This window comes from Oryctolagus cuniculus, chromosome X (genome assembly GCF_964237555.1).
Source record: "Oryctolagus cuniculus chromosome X, mOryCun1.1, whole genome shotgun sequence".
NCBI classification, from domain to species: Eukaryota; Metazoa; Chordata; class Mammalia; order Lagomorpha; family Leporidae; genus Oryctolagus; species Oryctolagus cuniculus.
This window is the reverse complement of record NC_091453.1, coordinates 7,440,677-7,461,685: the sequence shown is the minus strand read 5'-3', so window position 1 is coordinate 7,461,685 and position 21,009 is coordinate 7,440,677. Positions and strand designations below refer to the sequence as shown.

At 36.4% G+C, this 21,009-nt stretch overlaps 1 protein-coding gene and 1 pseudogene across 7 annotated transcripts in view; both read right to left on the bottom strand.

Annotated features, from left to right (window-relative positions):
* CNKSR2 (connector enhancer of kinase suppressor of Ras 2) overlaps positions 1-21,009 on the bottom strand; it is a 315,289-nt gene that overhangs the window by 237,818 nt on the left and 56,462 nt on the right. For all 7 annotated transcript variants that reach the window (XM_002719953.5, XM_002719954.5, XM_070067189.1 and 4 more), the window contains exon 3: positions 17,278-17,480. In XM_002719953.5, the coding sequence (XP_002719999.1) occupies positions 17,278-17,480 (203 nt within the window). The remainder of the gene's footprint in view (positions 1-17,277; positions 17,481-21,009) is intronic.
* On the bottom strand, positions 695-1,265 carry LOC138847693 (large ribosomal subunit protein eL30-like; annotated as a pseudogene).

Here is a 21,009-nt window from a genome sequence, read left to right as displayed (position 1 = left end):
GTATTATGGTTAGTGAAGCATTAAGCCTGGGATTACAGAGTGGACTGAAACCATGTTTTTGCAAAAACTAAACAAAGAAAAAAGGAAGGAAGGAAGAGAGGGATTGAGTAAGGGAGAAAGGGAGGGTGGCATTACGGTTATCTTCTTAGACTCATACCTATGAAATCCATGAAATCTGTTCTTTATATTAATAAAAATTTAAAAATATAGAGAGTTTGACTCTGTATCTATCTTGCCATCAATATCACAATTTTGACTATTGAAACTATAAGAGAAATCAGGTACTTTATTTAAAAATGATAGTAGAGAATCCATTAATTTCTATTTTAAAACCAATTAACTTTTTTAGTTATTTTGCATTTTGATGTTTTATAATATTAGAATCCTGTTGGAATTTTGACATCATTTCATTAAACTTAATGGGAATTTGAATAAAACTGACATCTTTACTGGACTGAGTCTTCTAATCCATGAACACAGAATCTCTCTCCATTTGTTGAGGTTTTCTTTGACTTCACATATCAGTGTTTCAGATTTTACATACAGAACCTGTAGATATTTTGCTAAATACATACATATTGTTATTTTGTAGAAATTGTAAGTTGTGCTATGTTTGAAATTCTGATTTGCAACTCATTGCTTGTATGTAGGAATACGATTAATTTTATGTATTAAATTATATATCCTACTACCTTGATAAACTCAGTAGTTCTAACAGATTTTTATTTTATTTATTTCTTAAATAAGCTGTGGAAGGTATTATTAAAGAAAAATTTGCATAATTTACTTTTTACCAGTTTGTTCTGACATGCTTCTAATAATATCAGAATCACCTAGATCAATGATAGAAAGAGTGCCTTCTCTGTATTATTTTCCATATGCTGTGCCCAATTCAACATTACTGCCACTGTAGTAAAGGACGTGAGTTTTGGCCAATGTGCATAATACTCCATTTCAGATTTCCTCAGAGCTGGACAGTTATTGGCAAGGATGACCAGTTTCACTTTGCCTTGTTCTGATCATCTCCAGCGACTGCTTGTATCCCAGTATGTATTTTCTGCTCTTCATCACAAGCTGGAGTCTAGAGTTGATCAACTCCAGTGACTTTTTCATCTTGGTTGCAGCCACCATCTTCCTGTCTTAGGTGAAGTATGGCCTCCATCCAAGTGCAGCCACAAACATCCAGGAAGTGAGAAAGACTAACTTATTTTTTTAAAAATTTCCTTCAGTCTTCATTTCTTATCACTGAATTAACAGAAGTCTGTTGTTTGAGTTTCATTTTGACTGCAATATCTGACTGAAATTCTTTTCAATTTGTTGACGATTGCTCAATGGTACAGATATTGTCTATCTTGGTTAAATGGTCATGGGCACTTGAAAAGAATTTGGTTTCCTGTATAGGGGTGAAGTGCTCTGAACGTGTCAATTACATACTGTTGTATGGTGCTGGTGTTCAGCTCTTCTAATTCTCATTGACTTTCATTCCAGCAGTTTTGTCAATTCTTCAAAACGAGTAGACAAAGCCTACAAGTATAACTGTGGACTGGTCTATGTCTTCTTTCAGTTTTTTACGGTTTTGGTTCATGCACTTGGAAGTTCTGTTGTTTGACAGACATATCAGTGATTCTTTCTTTCTTTCTTTCTTTCTTTCTTTCTTTCTTTCTTTCTTTCTTTCTTTCTTTTTTTTTTTTTTTGACAGGCAGAGTGGACAGTGAGATAGAGAGAGACAGAGAGAAAGGTCTTCCTTTTCCGTTGGTTCACCCCCTCAGTGGCCGCTCCAGTGACACTCTGCGGCCCACGCACTGTAATGATCTGAAGCCAGGAGCCAGGTGCTTCTCCAGGTCTCCCATGTGGGTGCAGGGCCCAAGGACCTGGGCCATCCTCCACTGAACTCCTGGGTCACAGCAGAGAGCTAGACAGGAAGAGGAGCAACCGGACAGAACCGGTGCCCCATCCAGGACTAGAACCCAGTGTGCCGGCGCCACAGGCGGAAGATTAGCCTAGTGAGCTGCGGCGCCGGCCACTTTTTTTCAAATTGCTGATTTATATGTCCATCTATTACATGTTGGTGTTTTTTGTTATTTTGAATATAACATTTACATACTATACATTAACCCTCCATATCTATTTATGGCAAGTATTTTCCCAGTTTTTCATCCATCTTAAACTTTCTCACCTTTTTTTTATATTTATGTAGGCAAAAAGTATATTCCTTTTTCTTTTAAGCTAAATTTTTTAATACCCCAACTGACTTTTTATATCTAGAATTTTTAGTTTATTTTTCTCTGGTTTTATCCTTATCTTTTTCATTTAAATAACATATACCTAAAATTTATTTTAGAGAATAGTGTTCTAGCATCATTTATTTCTAAATGCTTAATCAAATTCCCTAATACCATTTATTCCAGTGGTCTTAACATTGTTTTCTAAATGGTTCTATACACCACTCTATTATGGGCTGTCTTCCAATAATTTGTCTATTCCTACTCCAAAACCCAACATATTTTTCAACATTATTTACTACAGTGGAAGGGGATAGTAGAAATTGAAATAAAGTTGGAAAAAAAAAGAAATAAAGTTGGGGCTGCCACTGTGGTGTAGCAGCTAAAGCCGCTGCCTGTAGTGCTGACATTCCATATGGGAACTGGTTCAAGTCCCAGCTCCTCCACTTCCAATCTAGCTCCCTGCTAATGTGCCTGGGAAAGTAGGAGAAGTTGGCCCAAGTCCTTGGGCCCCTGTAACCTTGTGGGAGACCCGGAAGAAGCTCCTGGCTTCGGATCAGCTCAGCTCAGAACATTGCAGCCATTTGGGGGTGAACCAGGGAATGGAAGACCTCTCTCTCTCTCTCTGCCTTTGCCTCTCTGTAAATCTTCCTTTCAAATAAATAAATCTTTTAAAAAAAGAAATTGAAATAAAGTTAATTAGAAATGTGATTAATTGAAGTTCTCACATTTAAAATTAATCTCTTTGAGAGTAGAAACAAGCCTTTAAAAATCCATACTGAAGCAGTTTTTCTAAATCTGGGTTATAGAGATGGTTGCATAGTGGTACCTAAACTTACTCAAATTCATCAAACTATACATTTAAAATGGATGAGTTTTATCGGAGGTATATTAAGCCTCAAAATTGTTTTAAAGACATGTAAAATAGTGACATAAGCACTTCTAGTATAACATTACTAACTTAAAAAATCACCTGAAGACCATGTATTGCTATATTAGAGCATAAAAATTTGCATTTTAAATTAAGAATTAAATGCATCTAACATTATAAGGAAAGAGTTTGGGTTTTTATGTTTGAAAAGGTGTTTAAAAATTTTGAAAACTTCATTTAAAGGGATGAGAGGTACTACATGATTTTTTCCCATTAGTATTTAAATGAATCTCACTGATCTTCAAAACACACAAAAAGAAAAATCTATTTAATGACTCCATGCTGGTAGCAAACTGAATTCTAGGTCACGTTTTCCACTTTCCTGACCACTCACAGTTTAAGTAGGACAAATGTCTCACTCAAGATCAAATTTCAAGAAAAATGGGGGAAATATCTAAACACATACCAGGAAAGACACTGATTTTCTTTGTAATGTTTACAAACCCCCTAAAACTTTCATCTTAAGTGCAAATCATATAGAATCATACTCAGAGCCACACTTATTTTTAGCAGATATTAATGTTTGATATGGTGACTTTGGATATAAACATATATCAGGGCAAAAGACAGGCAGGGCTCTAATCTTTGTGGATAACCAAAGATGCACACTCAGTCATGACAATGATCATCCATGAGATTTTAAAAAAATGGACCTCTGTAGGATAACTGAACATGATCAGCAGAAAAACAAAAGTAAGGCAAGAAGCTTTGTTCTTAAACTTAAAGAACCCCTAGAGTTAGGGCTACTTAGAAAAAGAACACAATGACTTTAAGTAAAGGAAATTAGATTCACAACAAAAAAATATTTGATGTCAGAATGGAAAATTAAGGATAAAATACTTGGTTCAACAATAAATGGTTATTATAGGAATTATCTTATTTAGATCTTAAACATTAAGTATCTTTCCTTAAATCATCATATAGATAAAACCATGGTTATATTCTCTCTAGTGCAAATATTTATAGTCTTTAAGAAGTTATATTTTGTATACTATCAAAACCACTGCATTTATGGGAAGGTTATGAGTGGTTCAGAAATCCTAAACAAATTAGAAGCTAATAAGGAAAATGATCACTGCCTTATTATGTCTCTGCTTGGCACTACTGAAGCCCCAGGGCAGTCCATGAATAGTGGCAGTGCTTACATCTTCTCTGGAACAAGTGGTGCCAAGTAAGGGACAATGAACACATGAAAGGAAATAAAACCAAACCAAACAACAATGAACCACGTTTTCTGATGAGTATGTCTGATGTAGGTTTGATGTTGTTTTCTTGGTTTCAAAATTATTTTCCTGATACAGAATTGGCTTTTGTTCTATATTTTTCTATCATGAAAAAATTAGTTTTTCCATTTTCTTACATAAGGCAAAAGATTCCAAAGAAATATATTTTTCCCCAATAAAACATTTTCCCTAACCTCTTTAAATACATAAAAGATTTTTAGTGCTATCAAGAGATCTCACTGATGCTTTCAAAATAGAATGATCTTAAGAGGTATTTTACAAACAATTAGAACTAGGCATTAATGCTAAAAATGAGAGGAAATAAAATCACATTATAAATAGAAAAATAAAATTTTTCTATTTAATAATAATTTTGGGCTTTTTTCAATGTCACTGTACAACATGATACAAATAGTGGTAAGTAAACCTCTGATGATAGATTGATTTGCAAAGCTGCATAAAAGTGTAAGAAAGATGAAGTGTCAAAAATAGCAGTGTGCAGATTCAAAATACACAAGCAAACCATGTATTGAAAATAAACAGTAAAGCTACCAATTGTGATTTTTTTAAAAATTTTTTTTGACAGGCAGAGTGGACAGTGAGAGAGAGAGAGACAGAGAGAAAGTTCTTCCTTTACTGTTGGTTCACCCTCCAATGGCTGCTGTGGCCGGTGCACCGTGCTGATCCGAAGCCGCGAGCCAGGTGCTTCTCTTGGCCTCCCACGCGGGTGCAGGGCCCAAGGACCTGGGCCATCCTCCACTGCAATCCCTGGCCACAGCAGAGAGCTGGCCTGGAAGAGGGGCAACCGGGACAGAATCTGGCGCCCCGACCAGGACTAGAACCCGGTGTGCCGGTGCCGCAAGGTGGAGGATTAGCCTATTGAGCCGCGGCACTGGCCTACCAATTGTGATTTTCATTTGAGGGTTTTCCTTCAGAAAAGTCTTTTTCATTCAAGTTAATGTTTAAAACTGAAGGAAAACAGGAATTTGATGAGCAGATTGTATCTTATTTAAGAAACGTAAGGAGCTAGTCCTTGAAATAAATCTCATTTAAATGAAAACAGGATTAAAATTGTTTTGTGTATGTGTATGAATTATAAACATTATTTTTGCTGGCATCAAGGTTAGTTCTGATACATTTAAAAGTTTTTCAACATCAAAAGATATCTCACTGATATCTTCTAAAGAGAATGTTCTTGAAATACATTTCCTAATCAATTAGAATTAAGTGCTAATACTAAAAATGAAAGGAATAAAATTTCACTATAGTTAAATAAACATTTCCTATAAATAAAATTCTATACATCAATTTGAGAGCAAAAACAGAAAAGAGGTAGTGTTGTTCAGATTTTGAGAACATTAAAGCATAAAAAATGTTTACATGCTGCTTTCTATGATACTTTCTTAAAATCCTAAAAATTAGAATTCAAAAGAAGATGAAGCATGACAAAGGAACATAAAGGAGAAAAAAAATAAGGCCTTTGGTATCAAATAAAACCATATTAGAGTATAATCTTCATACTAGATCAATGACTTTAAATAAATTACTTAATATTTCATAGTAAAATGGGGTTAATTATATAAGCTTTGTAAGAATTCGACCCAGCCATCCCACTCCTTGGAATTTACCCAAAGGAATTCAAATTGGCAAACAAAACAGCGGTCTGCACCCTAATGTTTATTGCAGCTCAATTCACAATAGCCAAGACCTGGAACCAACCTAAATGCCCATCAACGGCAGACTGGATAAAGAAATTATGGGATATGTACTCTTTAGAATACTATACCGCAGTAAGAAACAACGAAATCCAGTCATTTGCAACAAAATGGAGGAATCTGGAACACATCATGCTGAGTGAAATAAGCCAGTCCCAAAGGGACAAATACCATATGTTCTCCCTGATCGGTGACAACTGACTGAACACCAAAAAGGAAACCTGTTGAAGTGAAATGGACACTATGGGAAACGGTGACTTGATCAGCATAGCCCTGTTAATGAACAACTTAATACATTATCCCTCTTAGTAGTTTTTTGTCTGTTCTACTTAATATGACTGGTTTAATTCTGTAATTAATACACAGTTATTCTTAAGTGTTGAAAATTAACTGAAATGTGATCCCTGTTAAACATAAGAGTGGGGATAAGAGAGGGAAGAGATGTACAATTCGGGACATGCTCAAGCTGACTTGCCCCAAATGGTAGAGTTAGAAACATACCAGGGGACTCCAATTTAATCCCATCAAGGTGGCATGTACCAATGCCATCTCACCAGTCCAAGTGATCAATTTCAGCTCACAATTGATCATAATGAAAGGACTAAGAGTCAAAGGAAGGACATAAACAAGTCTAGTACCTGCTAATACTAACCGATAGAATAAATAAAGGGGAGAGTGATCCAACATGGGAAGCGAGATACTCAGCAGACTCATAGAATGGCAGATGTCCTAAACAGCACTCTGGCCTCAGAATCAGCCCAAAAGGTATTCGGATCTGGCTGAAAAGCCCATGAGAGTATTTCAGGCATGGAAAGCCAAGACACTCTGGAAAAAAAAAAAAAACAACCCTAAATGAATGATCTCTGTGAGTGAGATCCCAGTGGAAAGAACAGGTCTTCAAAGAAGGAGGTACCTTTCTCTGAAGGGAGGAGAGAACCTCCACTTTGACTATGACCTTGTCTAAACAAGATAAGAGTCGGTGAACTCAAAAGGCTTCCATAGCCTTGAAAACTCATGACTGGTGCATAGGGAGATTACTGATGCCATAGACAGGAGTGTCAATTGGTAAAGTCAACAACAGGAGTCGCTGTGCACTTACTCCTCATGTAGGATCTCTGTCCTTAATGTGCTGTACATTGAGACTTAATGCTATAACGAGTACTCAAACAGTATATTTCGCTTTGTGTTTCTATGGGGGTGCAAACTGTTGAAATCTTTAGTTAATGTATACTAAACTGATCTTCTGTTAAAAAAAAAGAAGAAGAAGAAATTATGAATTCCCAACTTGACTCTCACTGGGATTAAACATGACAATAGGTCTGATCTGATTTCATCATCATTTAAAAAAAATCATCTATTATTTTTCACTTTATGTTTGTGTGGGAGCAAACTGTTGAAATCTTTACTTAATGTATGCTAAACTGATCTTCTGTATATAAAGAGAATCGAAAATGAATCCTCATGTGAATGGAAGGGGAGAGGGAGTGGGAAAGGGGAGGGATGCGGGTGGGAGAGATGATATGGGGGGGGAAGCCATTGTAATCCATAATTCGTACTTTGGAAATTTATATTCATTAAATAAAAGTTAAAAAAAAATAAAAAAAAAAGTATTCAATGAATTGATATATGCTATAAAGCAGCTATTATAGTATCCAGAATGAAATAAGATTTTCACCTACTCTTTCCTCTCTCTCCCTTCTAATCACTTGAAATAATAATTGAAATAAACTCAAATCATACTGCTATGTATGCAAGTTTGCTCCAAAATATAATTTCTTGACATTAAAAAACCCTATTCCTGCTTAAAAACGAAGCCTGTTGTTAAAAATCAAAATAACCTACCAGCACCACGGCTCACTAGGCCAATCCTCTACCTGCAGCACCGGCACCCTGGGTTCTAGTCCTAGTTGGGGCGCTGGATTCTGTCCCGGTTGTTCCTCTTGCAGTCCAGCTCTCTGCTGTGGCCCGGGAAGGCAGTGGAGGATGGCCCAAGTGCTTGGGCCCTGCACCCGCATGGGAGACCAGGAGGAAGCACCTGGCTCCTGGCTCTGGATAGGCGCAGCGCGCCGGCCATAACAGCCATTTGGGTGAACCAACAGAAGGAAGACCTTTCTCTGTCTCTCTCTCTGTGTCTCTCTCTCAGTGTCTAACTCTGCCTGGCCAAAAAAAAAAAAAAAAAAAAAAAAAAAAAAAATCAAGGGCTTGGCAATATTCAATTGCAACGGCCATTTTCTTTTGAGAGGCAGAGAAAGAAAATACTACCACCCTCTGGACCACTCCCCAAATGTCTGCAATGGCCAAGACAGGGCTAAGCCAAAGCCAAGGGTTGGGAATTCAATCTAGGTCTCCAATGTGCGTGGCAAAGACCTAACCACTTGAGCCATCAACTGCTATCTTCTATGACCTACACTAGCAGCAAGTTGGAACTGGGAACTGCAGCTAGGATTTGAATCCAGGGACTCTGATATATGACATATCCTAACTGAAGTTGACAAGCAGGCCAAATGCCCACCCCTGCAGTGGCCATTTTAAAGCCCCCAAATTCAGGGGCTGGTGCTATGGCATAGTGAGTAAAGCTACCGCTTACAGTGTCGGCATCCCATATGGATGCTGATTCAAGTCCTAGCTGCTCCAATTCTGATCCCGCTCTCTGCTATAGCCGGGGAAAGCAGTGAAGATGGCCCAAGTACTCGCATGAGAGACCTGGAAGAAGCTTCTGGTTCCTGGCTTCGGATGGCGCAGATCCAGCCGCTGCAGCCATCTGGAGAGTGAACCAGCAGATGGAAGACCTCTCTCTCTCTCTCTCTCTCTCTCTCTCGCTTATGCTCTGCCTCTGCCTGTCTGTAACTCTGCTTTTCAAATAAATAAATCTTTAAAAAAAAAGCCCCAAATTTCAAGCAAAGCTATGACAAGCCAAAATACTATCAATTTATGGTCAATATTATTTCTATGGAACTTTTATAAGTATTTTAAGTTGTAAGTTATTCAAAAGCATACAAAAATAAAGACAAGACACAATCTTACCCTACATAAAGCAATCTAACTACAGAACAATTTGCTTTGTAAATTAAGATGAAACAAATGAAAATACTAACTAAATTTATTTAAAGTAGGAACTTAAATCACGATTTTAAAAGTCACAAAATTTCTCAGTGTTTATCTTCTGATAGTATATAAAGCAAAATAAGTTGGAAGTATTACTAATGCAATTTTGGCAATAAAAGTTGATAAATTATAGAATACTGGTGCTAAATTCAGGTCTTCTCTCTTTCTCCTTCTTGCTGTATAATTCCACCTTTCAAATAAATAAACGAATCTTTAAAAGAAAAAAGAAATTCAGTTCTTATTCTGCAGGTCATGTATACTTACTCAAAAATAAAATAAAACTAGAGGTTAAGGTTCAAGTTACCAAGGCCTAGACATACAGCTGAGACTCAACCATTTCTCAACTCACTCTTCTTTTATACTATGTTATCACACATGTTGACAAGGACTCACAATAACTGCCATGGAAAATCCTGATTTTTCACTTTTCTAGCATTTGATTAATTGTTTTGCTCCATGTATAAAGTTTGTAGGACACAATGAAACATGTGGAATGTTGACTTGTACTTCTTGATGCTGTCTAAACAAAATTTCTTTTTCCTTGAAAGTAATACCAATGTAACTAAAACACACATCTATTAACAATATCTAGCTAAACTACGGCCTACTTGTCAGGAAAACAAACAATCTACACATTTCATCCAGCAGAGCTACAGATAAAAACCTGTTAGATTTAAATTGATCTCAGGACCTTCTGAAATTTATATGAACCAAGCAGCAGTTAGGTTATTCATACAGCTCATGGTAGAAGAGGAAATAAAGCCAAGCTCACAAATACATTAGTAGCACTCATCATTTACCTTTCTTCTTTTCCATTTCCCTAAAAGATTGAAAGTCTGTAAGAAATATAAGTTAATATTATATAAAACTACCCTGAACTACAAATCATTTCAAAAAAAAGATTTTTTTTCCCTCAAAGAATGCTCACATTTACCTTCCAACCAACCGAAGACACATATACCTAAATTTCCCCAATCTACCCCATAGTTTCAGCTATTACCCTATATAATCTCTCAGAAGCATCTGCCCCTATGGAACACATCCTTTTTTCCTTAAAACTCTTTACTCCCTTGCTTGCAGGACCCCACTTTCAACTATTTTCTTCCTACCTCTCCGTTGTGACTTTTTTATTTTTCCCCTGAAAAGCTTAACTTCTTCTAATGAACCTTCAATTGCTGGTGTTCTGAGGGCTCATTCCTTAACCCATTTACCTCCATTCACTCAAAAATATTTATTGCGCAGCTACTATAGGTAAAGAAGTTGCCTAGATAACTGCGGTGTTAGTTAACAAAGTTGATGAAAAATCCTTGTTGTCTTGAAGTATATGGTACATAAAGCACATGCAGATGAAAACAATAAATATAATACATAAGTAAATTATACAAAATGAGGGTTGAAGTGTCAAAATAGAGCAAGATAAGAGAAATCTGTTCTAAAACTTTCCTTAGATCTCCTATTTTGTTAAGGGTACTACCATCTGCTTGTTCAGCCAAGTCAAATATCTCTTATTCATTCCAGATGTCTCCCTTTCTCTTAATATTTAGATCTTACCTGTCACCAAGACATAAATATGGGCATAAGTAACTCTAAAATTCTTCCATGCTCACTGCAGCTTCACTAATTAAAAATCTCAATAAACAGCACTGGAGAGTATGAGCTCTAACGTCAGAATGTAAGGACTGAATCCTGATTCCACCATTCACTTGCCATTTGGTTTTTTTTATTTTTTAAACTTTTATTTAATGAATATAAATTTCCAAAGTACGAATTATGGATTACAATGGCTTCCCCCCCATACCGTCCCTCCCACCCACAACCCTCCCCTTTCCCACTCCCTCTCCCCTTCCATTCACATCAAGATTCATTTTCGATTATCTTAATATACAGAAGATCAGCTTAGTATACATTAAGTAAAGATTTCAACAGTTTGCTCCCACACATAAACATAAAGTGAAAAATAATAGATGATTTTTTTTAAATGATGATGAAATCAGATCAGACCTATTGTCATGTTTAATCCCAGTGAGAGTCAAGTTGGGAATTCATAATTTCTTCTTCTTTTTTTTTTACAGAGGATCAGTTTAGTATGCATTAAGTAAAGATTTCAACAGTTTGCACCCCCATAGAAACACAAAGCGAAATATACTGTTTGAGTACTCGTTATAGCATTAAATCTCAATGCACAGCACATTAAGGACAGAGATCCTACATGAGGAGTAAGTGCACAGCGACTCCTGTTGTTGACTTTACCAATTGACACTCCTGTCTATGGCATCAGTAATCTCCCTATGCACCAGTCATGAGTTTTCAAGGCTATGGAAGCCCTCTGAGTTCACCGACTCTTATCTTGTTTAGACAAGGTCATAGTCAAAGTGGAGGTTCTCTCCTCCCTTCAGAGAAAGGTACCTCCTTCTTTGAAGACCTGTTCTTTCCACTGGGATCTCACTCACAGAGATCATTCATTTAGGGTTGTTTTTTTTTTTTTTCCAGAGTGTCTTGGCTTTCCATGCCTGAAATACTCTCATGGGCTTTTCAGCCAGATCCGAATGCCTTTTGGGCTGATTCTGAGGCCAGAGTGCTGTTTAGGACATCTGCCATTCTATGAGTCTGCTGAGTATCTCGCTTCCCATGTTGGATCACTCTCCCCTTTATTTATTCTATCGGTTAGTATTAGCAGGTACTAGACTTGTTTATGTCCTTCCTTTGACTCTTAGTCCTTTCATTATGATCAATTGTGAACTGAAATTGATCACTTGGACTGGTGAGATGGCATTGGTACATGCCACCTTGATGGGATTAAATTGGAGTCCCCTGGTATGTTTCTAACTCTACCATTTGGGGCAAGTCAGCTTGAGCATGTCCCAAATTATACATCTCTTCCCTCTCTTATTCTCACTGTTATGTTTAACAGGGATCACATTTCAGTTAAATTTCAACACTTAAGAATAACTGTGTATTAATTACAGAATTAAACCAGTCATATTAAGTAGAACAGACAAAAAACTACTAAGAGGGATAATGTATTAAGTTGTTCATTAACAGTCAGGGCTATGCTGATCAAGTCACCGTTTCCCATAGTGTCCATTTCACTTCAACAGGTTTCCTTTTTGGTGTTCAGTCAGTTGTCACCGATCAGGGAGAACATATGGTATTTGTCCCTTTGGGACTGGCTTATTTCACTCAGCATGATGTGTTCCAGATTCCTCCATTTTGTTGCAAATGACTGGATTTCGTTGTTTCTTACTGCGGTATAGTATTCTAAAGAGTACATATCCCATAATTTCTTTATCCAGTCTACCGTTGATGGGCATTTAGGTTGGTTCCAGGTCTTGGCTATTGTGAATTGAGCTGCAATAAACATTAGGGTGCAGACCGCTGTTTTGTTTGCCAATTTGAATTCCTTTGGGTAAATTCCAAGGAGTGGGATGGCTGGGTCGAACGGTAGGGTTATATTCAGGTTTCTGAGGAATCTCCATACTGACTTCCATAGTGGCTTGACCAGTTTGCATCCCCACCAACAGTGGGTTAGTGTCCCTTTTTCCCCACATCCTCGCCAGCATCTGTTGTTGGTAGATTTCTGCATGTGAGTCATTCTAACCGGGGTGATCTTAACCGCCCAAAGTCCTAGTTTTCCTATTTGTAAAACGAAGGCAGTCTTTCTAGAGTTGTTTTTGACTAAATGAGTGCATCTGGAGGTATTAGTGCCCAACAGACATTACCATCATCAAAGCTAAGCATCAGAATAACTACCAATATTTGCAGCATAATTAATTCCTAAAAGAGCCTAATTGGCTTCTCTTCTACCCTTCTTTAATCTTCTCCAACACTATAGCCCAAGTGATCTAAAACATTCACAGATATGAACAATGACCCTAATGAGATCTCTACTGTCTTCAGCAAAGTGTCCAAATGCATAAACATGGAATAGAATCTTTTTTTTTCTTTTTCTGCTTTTTTCCCAAGCAAATTTAAGCTGATAAAGCATTATCACTAAGGCAAGTCAGTCTAAAGCTGAATTTCTCTACAAAAGATCTTCAAAAAGAAACTTCAATTTCTTTTTTGGATTTACAAAGGCCTCATCAGATCCTTTTAATGTTTATTTATTTGAAAAGCAGAATGAGACTGAGAGAGGCAGAGACTGAGACATCTTCCATCTTCTGGTTCACTCCCCAAATGACTGCAACAGCTAGGGGTGGGCCAAAGCCAGGAGCCTGGAACTCCAGCTATGTGTCTCACACGGGTGGCAGGAATCCCAGTACTTGATCCACCACCTGCTGCCTCCCATGCACATAAGTAGGAAGCTTTATCAGAAGCTGAGTAGCCAGGACTTGAACTAGACACTACAATAAGGAATACATATGTCATAAGAGGTGGCTTAACGCACTGAACCACAATGGCTGCCCCTCAAAAGAAGATTCTGAAGTTATCACACAGTTTTCCTTTTGTATCCTTCCAGGTACTTATTTTTCCTCATGATCAAAATGTTAAATGATTTTTTATTAAATTGACCACTGCAATATAACACAAAATAAACATGTGAGAACCTCTGCATCAATGGAAGCTAAACAGATGATATAAGTGATTTCCTTTAGGCTTTCTGTCTCATTTGATGAAACAAATACAAAATACCACTGATCAACTTTTTGGATTGCTCTGTGTGTGTTTTGGTATGAGGCAGGTACCCATGTGTTTTGTAGCTGAATATGTATTTACCAAAAGCATCTTAATAGATTATAAAAATAATGCCACCATAAAGATCGAAAATACAATAAAATCTCAGCAATCACTATAGTGGCAGAAGCAATCTGTCTGATTTTATAAACAAATTTGTCATTAAGACGTAAAAAACATTCTATAATCACTCTATCTACTGCCCTACCTACTCAATAAGTTCTTAGCTTTATCTACCTACCTACCTACCTACCTATCAGATATTAGTATGAAAAGAAAATGTAATGGAATTAAAAAATAACAAATATGCAGGATGAGCAAATTTATACTTACAGGGTTGTTGGCAGTGAAAGAAAATATAACTAAGTCAAGTATGTATTCTTTAAGCTTTCTGATTACTTTAAATCCTCTCAAAACAAATGTACTGGGGCCAGTGCTGTGGCATAGCAGGTGAAGCCACAGCCTGCAGAGCTGGCATCCCATATGGGATGCCAGCTCGCGTCCCAGTTTCACTTCCGATCCAGCTCTTTGCTATGGCCTGGGAAAGCAGTAGAAGATGGCCCAAGTCCTTGGGTCCCTGCACCCATGTGGGAGACCCAGAGAAAGCTTCCAGCTCCCGGCTTTCCATTGGCCCAGCTCCTGCCACTGCAGCCCTTTTGGGAGTGAACCAGCACATGAAAACTCTCTCTTTCTCTCTCTGCTTCTGCTTCTTTGTAATTCTGTCTTTCAAATAAATATATGAATCTTAAAAAAATGTATTACATTACTTATGGACTAAGCCATATTTTACTTACTGACTACTAATTAAGTTTTAGAGTGTGTGTGTGTATATGTGTATATATATATTTAAAATGCAATTACTTTAAACAATTGAAATGTATTATATAATATGGGGCTTAAATTTTAATGATGGGGCTGGTGCTGTGGCGTAGAGGGTAAAGCTGCTGTCTGCAGTGCCAGCATCTCATATGGGAGCCGGTTCGAGTCTCGGCTGCTCCACTTCTGATCCAGCTCTCTGCTATGGCCTGGGAAAGCAGCAGAAGATGGTTCAAGTCCTTGGGCTCCTGCACCCACGAGGGAGATCCAGAAGAATCTCCTGGCTCCTAGCTTTGGATCGGCGCAGCTCTGGCTGCTGAAGCAAACTGGGGAGTGAACCAGCAGATGGAAGACTTCTCTCTTTCTCTCTGCCTCTCCTTCTCTCTTTGTGTAATTCTGACTTTCAAGTTAATAAATATTTCAAAAAAATGTAATATTATAATGCAAAACAATATGTCCATTAGTTACCAAAAAGTTAGTAATATTCAACTTAGAATTTAGATTTGGATTTAGTATTAGCACTTACATTAATAAATTCATACAATATAAAATCAAAATTATTCTTTTACATTAAAATACAAATAATTTAATTTTAATTCAGTCTCCTGTTTTTAAAATGTCAAAATGTAATATGGATGGATGTGTATGTGAGTGTGTGTATCCTAATGGCATTTATCCAAGAATTCTGGTAAAATTTTACATTATCAGAGTTTCTAATGAGATACATAGTATTCTCTTTTTTTAAAGATGTATTTAGTTATTTAAAAGGCAGATTTGCAAAGGCAGAGAGAGAGAGAGAGAAAGTCTTCCATCTGCTAGTTTACCCCTCAACTGGCCACAATGGTCAGAGTTGAGAGGATCTGAAGCCAGGAAACAGGAGCTTCTTACAGGTCTCTCATGTGGGTGCAGGGGCCCAAGCACTTGGGTCATGCTCTACTGCTTTCCCAGGCCATACCAGAAAGCTGGATGGGAAATAGAGTAGCTGGGATTTGCACTGGCACCCATATGGGATGCTGGCACTTTAGGTGGTGGCTTTACCCGCTATGCCACAGTATTCTTAATCTTGGTTATTTAACCATTATAATGTATTAGGCTCCTTACAGATCATTTCAAAACCTAGGAAGCTTATATAGTTCTTTTTATAAACAGTTTTAACTACATATGTAATATATATAATTTTTACCTAAGCTGTTTTTATTTCATATTATGAAAGCTTTTATGCATGTTAAGTTCTAAAACAAATGAAAATGAGTTAAACTCAAAAAAAAAGTGTTTGTCTATCTACTCATTTAAAATATAAAATAGTATATAGAATTCCAATGGTCATTTAAATACAACCAATTAAAAAGAAAAGTAAAAAAAAATCAGGAGACAAAGAACTACTATAAATTTTGTTAAGACACCAAAATGGTGATCCTGATTATAAAACAATAAAGGTATTTTACAGTTGTCAGAGATTAAATGTGCATTGCCTACTGAGTTATATATCAAATTTGACGAAAGATTTATAGCTATTTGATGATACCCCTACATTCTTCTTGTCCAATCCTTTCACTACAAAAATGGATGCGACTGGAAAACATTATCCTTAGTGAAATAAACCAGTATCAAAAAGACAATACCATATGGCTCTCTGATCTATAGTAACTGATAGAGTACCGAACAGGTAATCTATAGAAGAGAAATTAACACTTTGAGATGCAATAAAATTTGAATACCCTTAATGGAACTGTTGAGGAAGTTTTTTTTTTCCATACTATTTGCTGAACTCTTTACTTAGTATAGGGTTAATCTTATGTGTATAAAGTTAATTGAAAATAGATCTTAGTAAAAATAAGAATAGGAATAGGAGAGGGAGGAGGAAAACTGGTAGGAGCGTGGCTGCGAGCCAGGTAGGGTGGAAAGAATCACAATGTTTCTCAATATGTATAACTTCAATAAAAGGTTTCTGGGGGAAAAAACAAAAGCTCCCTTGGGCCTTCTCCTTCAACTTATGGCTTATTTAAAAGTTTATGTTTTAACTCAAAAGCAGTCATAGGTTTTCTAGATACCACTTTTGGTTTTACCCATCTCGAGTTTAGTTGAATTATTCCTATTTACATAATTTCTACTATTTAAAATCCCTTGAGAATGGATTTATGACCCACAGTACAGTGTCTCTTGGAGACTGCTGTGCAGGCACTTAGACACACCATGTGCTCTGCTGTGGGCAGGAAGAGTGTCCACCGGACTGCAGCAGGTCCAGGTGATTATCATGTTCAGGCAATGTACATTATAAATTCTTGTCTATGCATTGCATCAAATATGGAGGCAAGATGATCAAAGTTGCCAATAGTTGTAGATCTCTCAGTATCTCCTCTCAGAATCACTTGTTTTTGCCTCACATATTTTCAGTTGTTCAATGCATATATGTTTACGATTTTTTACTGTTTTATTATAAAATATATATTCATTTTCTTACTTATTTTACAATACAAAATTGTTTTATCACAAATTATATACATTATACATTCTAAAAAAGAAAGTTGAAATAATGATATATTTAAAATTATGTCTGAGGAGGAGTTATTTATTAAATATATAGAAGACTATACCTGTCCAACCAAGCAAGTAGACTCTTGGCTGCTCCAATCAGATCCACAACTGAAGTCAGAAAGTCATTTGGCAATTTTCGGCTGGTCCTCCCATCATAATGGCCACTCCTTCTCCTTCCTGTTATAAAATTCTGTAGATTTTTGGCAGATGCATTCAACTTGTGAGAAAGGGTTTTCAGATTTTCTGTCTCCAAGCCATAATTCTACATTGTGAAAGAGAGAATAAATGTAATTAAAATCAGTATTTTATTAATTCATTAAAATATTTACTGAGTACTTTAATATGCACAGGCAATGAAACTAGTGTTAGAATTACAAATGAAAAAGTAGGACTTCTAGACTAGTAGGTCTATAATCAAGTGAGGATTGGGGAGAAGTTGGATAAAGAAATAACTAAATGGGTTAAATACTAATTAGAACATGGAATATTAAGTGCATTATACATTGTAAGTATGCTACCCAATACAGCAAGATTATAAGGATTCAAAAGTTTATTTTTTGAATCAAAACCTAAGTTCACTTATTTGTGAGATTATAAACAATCATTTTTTACTATATATTTGATTAACATTTACATAGTCATGACTATTCATACTAGGAAAAATTCTGTTTCCCCAAAGTTGGGAAAGTAAATATATGAAAAAGCAGGAAATAAACTGCACATAATGCAGCTTTTTTCTTTTCAAGACTTTTATTTATTTATTTGAGAGGTAGAGTTACAGACAGTGAGAGAGAGAAACAGAGAGAGGTCTTCCATCTGCTGCTTCACTCCCCAAATGGCCACAATGGCTGGAGCTAAGCCAATCCAAAGCCAGGAGCCAGGAGCCAGGAGCTTCCTCCAGGTCTCCCACGTGGGTGCAGGGGCCCAAGGGTTTGGGCTATCTTCCACTGCCTTCCCAGGCCTTAGCAGAGAGTTGAATCAGAAGAGGAGCAGCCAGGACTAGAACTGGCACCCATGTGGGATGCCAGCATTGCAGGCCAAAGATTAACCTAGTGATCCACATCACTGGCCCCCACCTTTTTTCTGTATCCTCTTCTTAAAGACTCACAAGTTTCTTTTAGAGTGTGTATAAGTAAAAACTCTGCTTCCTAAGGGGAATACACTTTCTCCTTTTTATAAAGTAAGTTATGAAGCTAAACATAATTTTAATTTTGTTATGGCTGTATTATCTCACAAACAGGAAGCATACTCAAAGCAATCATATGACTGATACTTTTTAAATATATTTGTTTTCTTCTTTCCTTTGCCCTCAGTTTTCGATTTCTAGTTATAGATAGTAACTCATCCTAAGTATTTCATCTAAACATTGTTGCAGAAAGGGCTTATGTAAATAAATGTAAGAAGTCATTTTGCCACCTTAGAATAATTTTGGGAAATTTTCATATGTTACAATTAAAAAATTTAAAGCAGCAAACTGTGAGTTGCAATACACCCCATAGAAAGGCTAAACTCATCAAAAGATGACCTTATATGAAACCATTGAAGAAAGGATGACCTTGATCAAACTACTTAGCGACACATGACACTGTTGTATGTAAAACTAAAAGTAAAGTCATAAAATCCAAAATCTTATTTATTTTAATAGAAAACTTTTATTTAATAAATATAAATTTCAAAAGTACAACTTTTGGATTATTGTGGTTCTTCCTCCCATCACCACCCTCCCACCCTCAAACCATCCCATTTCCTACTCCCTCTCTCATCCCATTCTTCATTAAGATTAATTTTTAATTATCTTTATATACAGATGAACAATATATTAAGTAAAGATTTCAACAGTTTGTACCCACACAGACACACAGAGTACTATTTGAGTAGTAATTTTACCGTTAATTCGCATAGACAACACATTAAGGACAGAGGTCCTACATGGGGAGCAGGTGCACAGTGACTCCTGTTGTTGATTTAACAAATGACACTCTTATTTATGACGTCAGCAATCACCCGAGGCTCTTGTCATGAGCTGCCAAGGCTATGGAAGCCCCCTGAGTTCACAAACTCTATCATATTTAGACAAGGCAAAAATCAAAGTGGAAGTTCTCTCCTCCCTTCAGAGAAAGGTACCTCCTTCTTTGATGGCCCCTTCTTTCCACCAGGATCTCATTCATAGAGGTCTTTCATTTAGGTCATTTTTTGCCACAGTGTCTTGGCTTTCCATGCCTGAAATACTCCTCATGGGCTTTTTAGCCAGATCAGAATGCCTTAAGGGCTGATTCTTATTTTAAAAAATCCATAAATCTCAAAGAATGTTAGAGTTTATATGGACCGGAAAGGGTGAATTTGAATTACCCTCCTTTCACAGTTGAAGCAATTGAGGCACAGAGAGATTTATTTTTTAATGGTTTATTTAAAAGCTCAATACTTAGACTAGACATGGTTTAGAATGGGACTACAAGTCACCAGGCCATCAGTGAGGGACTGCCTCAGTATTCTACTTCCGTTCTGAATGTGTTGAGAACTGAAGCAAAGCAGAAGACAGAGTGAAAAAGGGAAGCAAATGGTACAATGAATTTAGCTGCATTACTAGCTCAACACAGGATATCTACTTTATATCAAATTTTGGATTCTCTCGACATTCATCAGATAACTAGGAGGAAAAGGAGGAAGGTTTTGATGCATAAACATTAAATAATAATATGTTATCTATGTTATCACTAAAGATTTAATATAGTAAATGTCTGTTCTTTGCTGAGAGTTTACATTTTTATTGAAGGAACACTCATTTTTTTGGAGTGATGGCCTTTTAAAAACACAGTGTATTAAATACTCACTGCAGAATTTGAAATGTAATATGCTCTGAAGTTAAAAGGTTTGGCTTATGCAAATAAAGCAAAATTTTTTCAAACTCCACTGCATCTGAGCATGGATCTATGAAATATTTGAGAGACTTTTACCAGCTTTCACTATATTAAGGAATTCCTCTTATAAGTTTCTTATAGATATTCTAATTTCTAGATAAGAACATTTATAACTATGCCATCGAATTGCAAATATTTCTGAAATGCTTAAAAGTATTTTCAGAATTTTTTCTCTGTGTTAAAGAATTTTCTCTAGTGTACAAAGTATTCTAATTTTCATTTTTCCATTTCAATGGGTTTAATGAGGAAATATTTGCTTATAAACAAAGTATATTAACTTATTAGAAAAAGTTCAAATTATATTAGTTTATTACAGCAAAGCCTAATCAATCAACCTGGTAACACATCTCTCACTTTGTAGTCATCAGACTCTATAAAAAATAGTCTAAATTACAGGTCATCAAAGAAGGAGGTACCTTTCTCTGAAGGGAGGAGAGAACCTCCACTTTGACTATGACCTTGTCTAAACAAGATAAGAGTCGGAGAACTCAGAGGGCTTCCATAGCCTTGGAAACTCATGACTAGAGCATAGGGAGATTACTGATGCCATAGACAGGAGTGTCAATTGGTAAAGTCAACAACAGGAGTCACTGTGCACTTACTCCTCATGTAGGATCTCTATCCTTAATGTGCTGTACATCGAGATTTAATGCTATAACGAGTACTCAAACAATATATTTCACTTTGTGTTTCTATGGGGGTGCAAACTGTTGAAATCCTTACTTAATGCATACTAAACTGATCCTCTGTAAAAAAAAAAAAAAAAAAATTATCAATTCCCAACTTGACTCTCACTGGGATTAAACATGACAATAGGTCTGATCTGATTTCATCATCATTTAAAAAAAATCATCTATTATTTTTCACTTTATG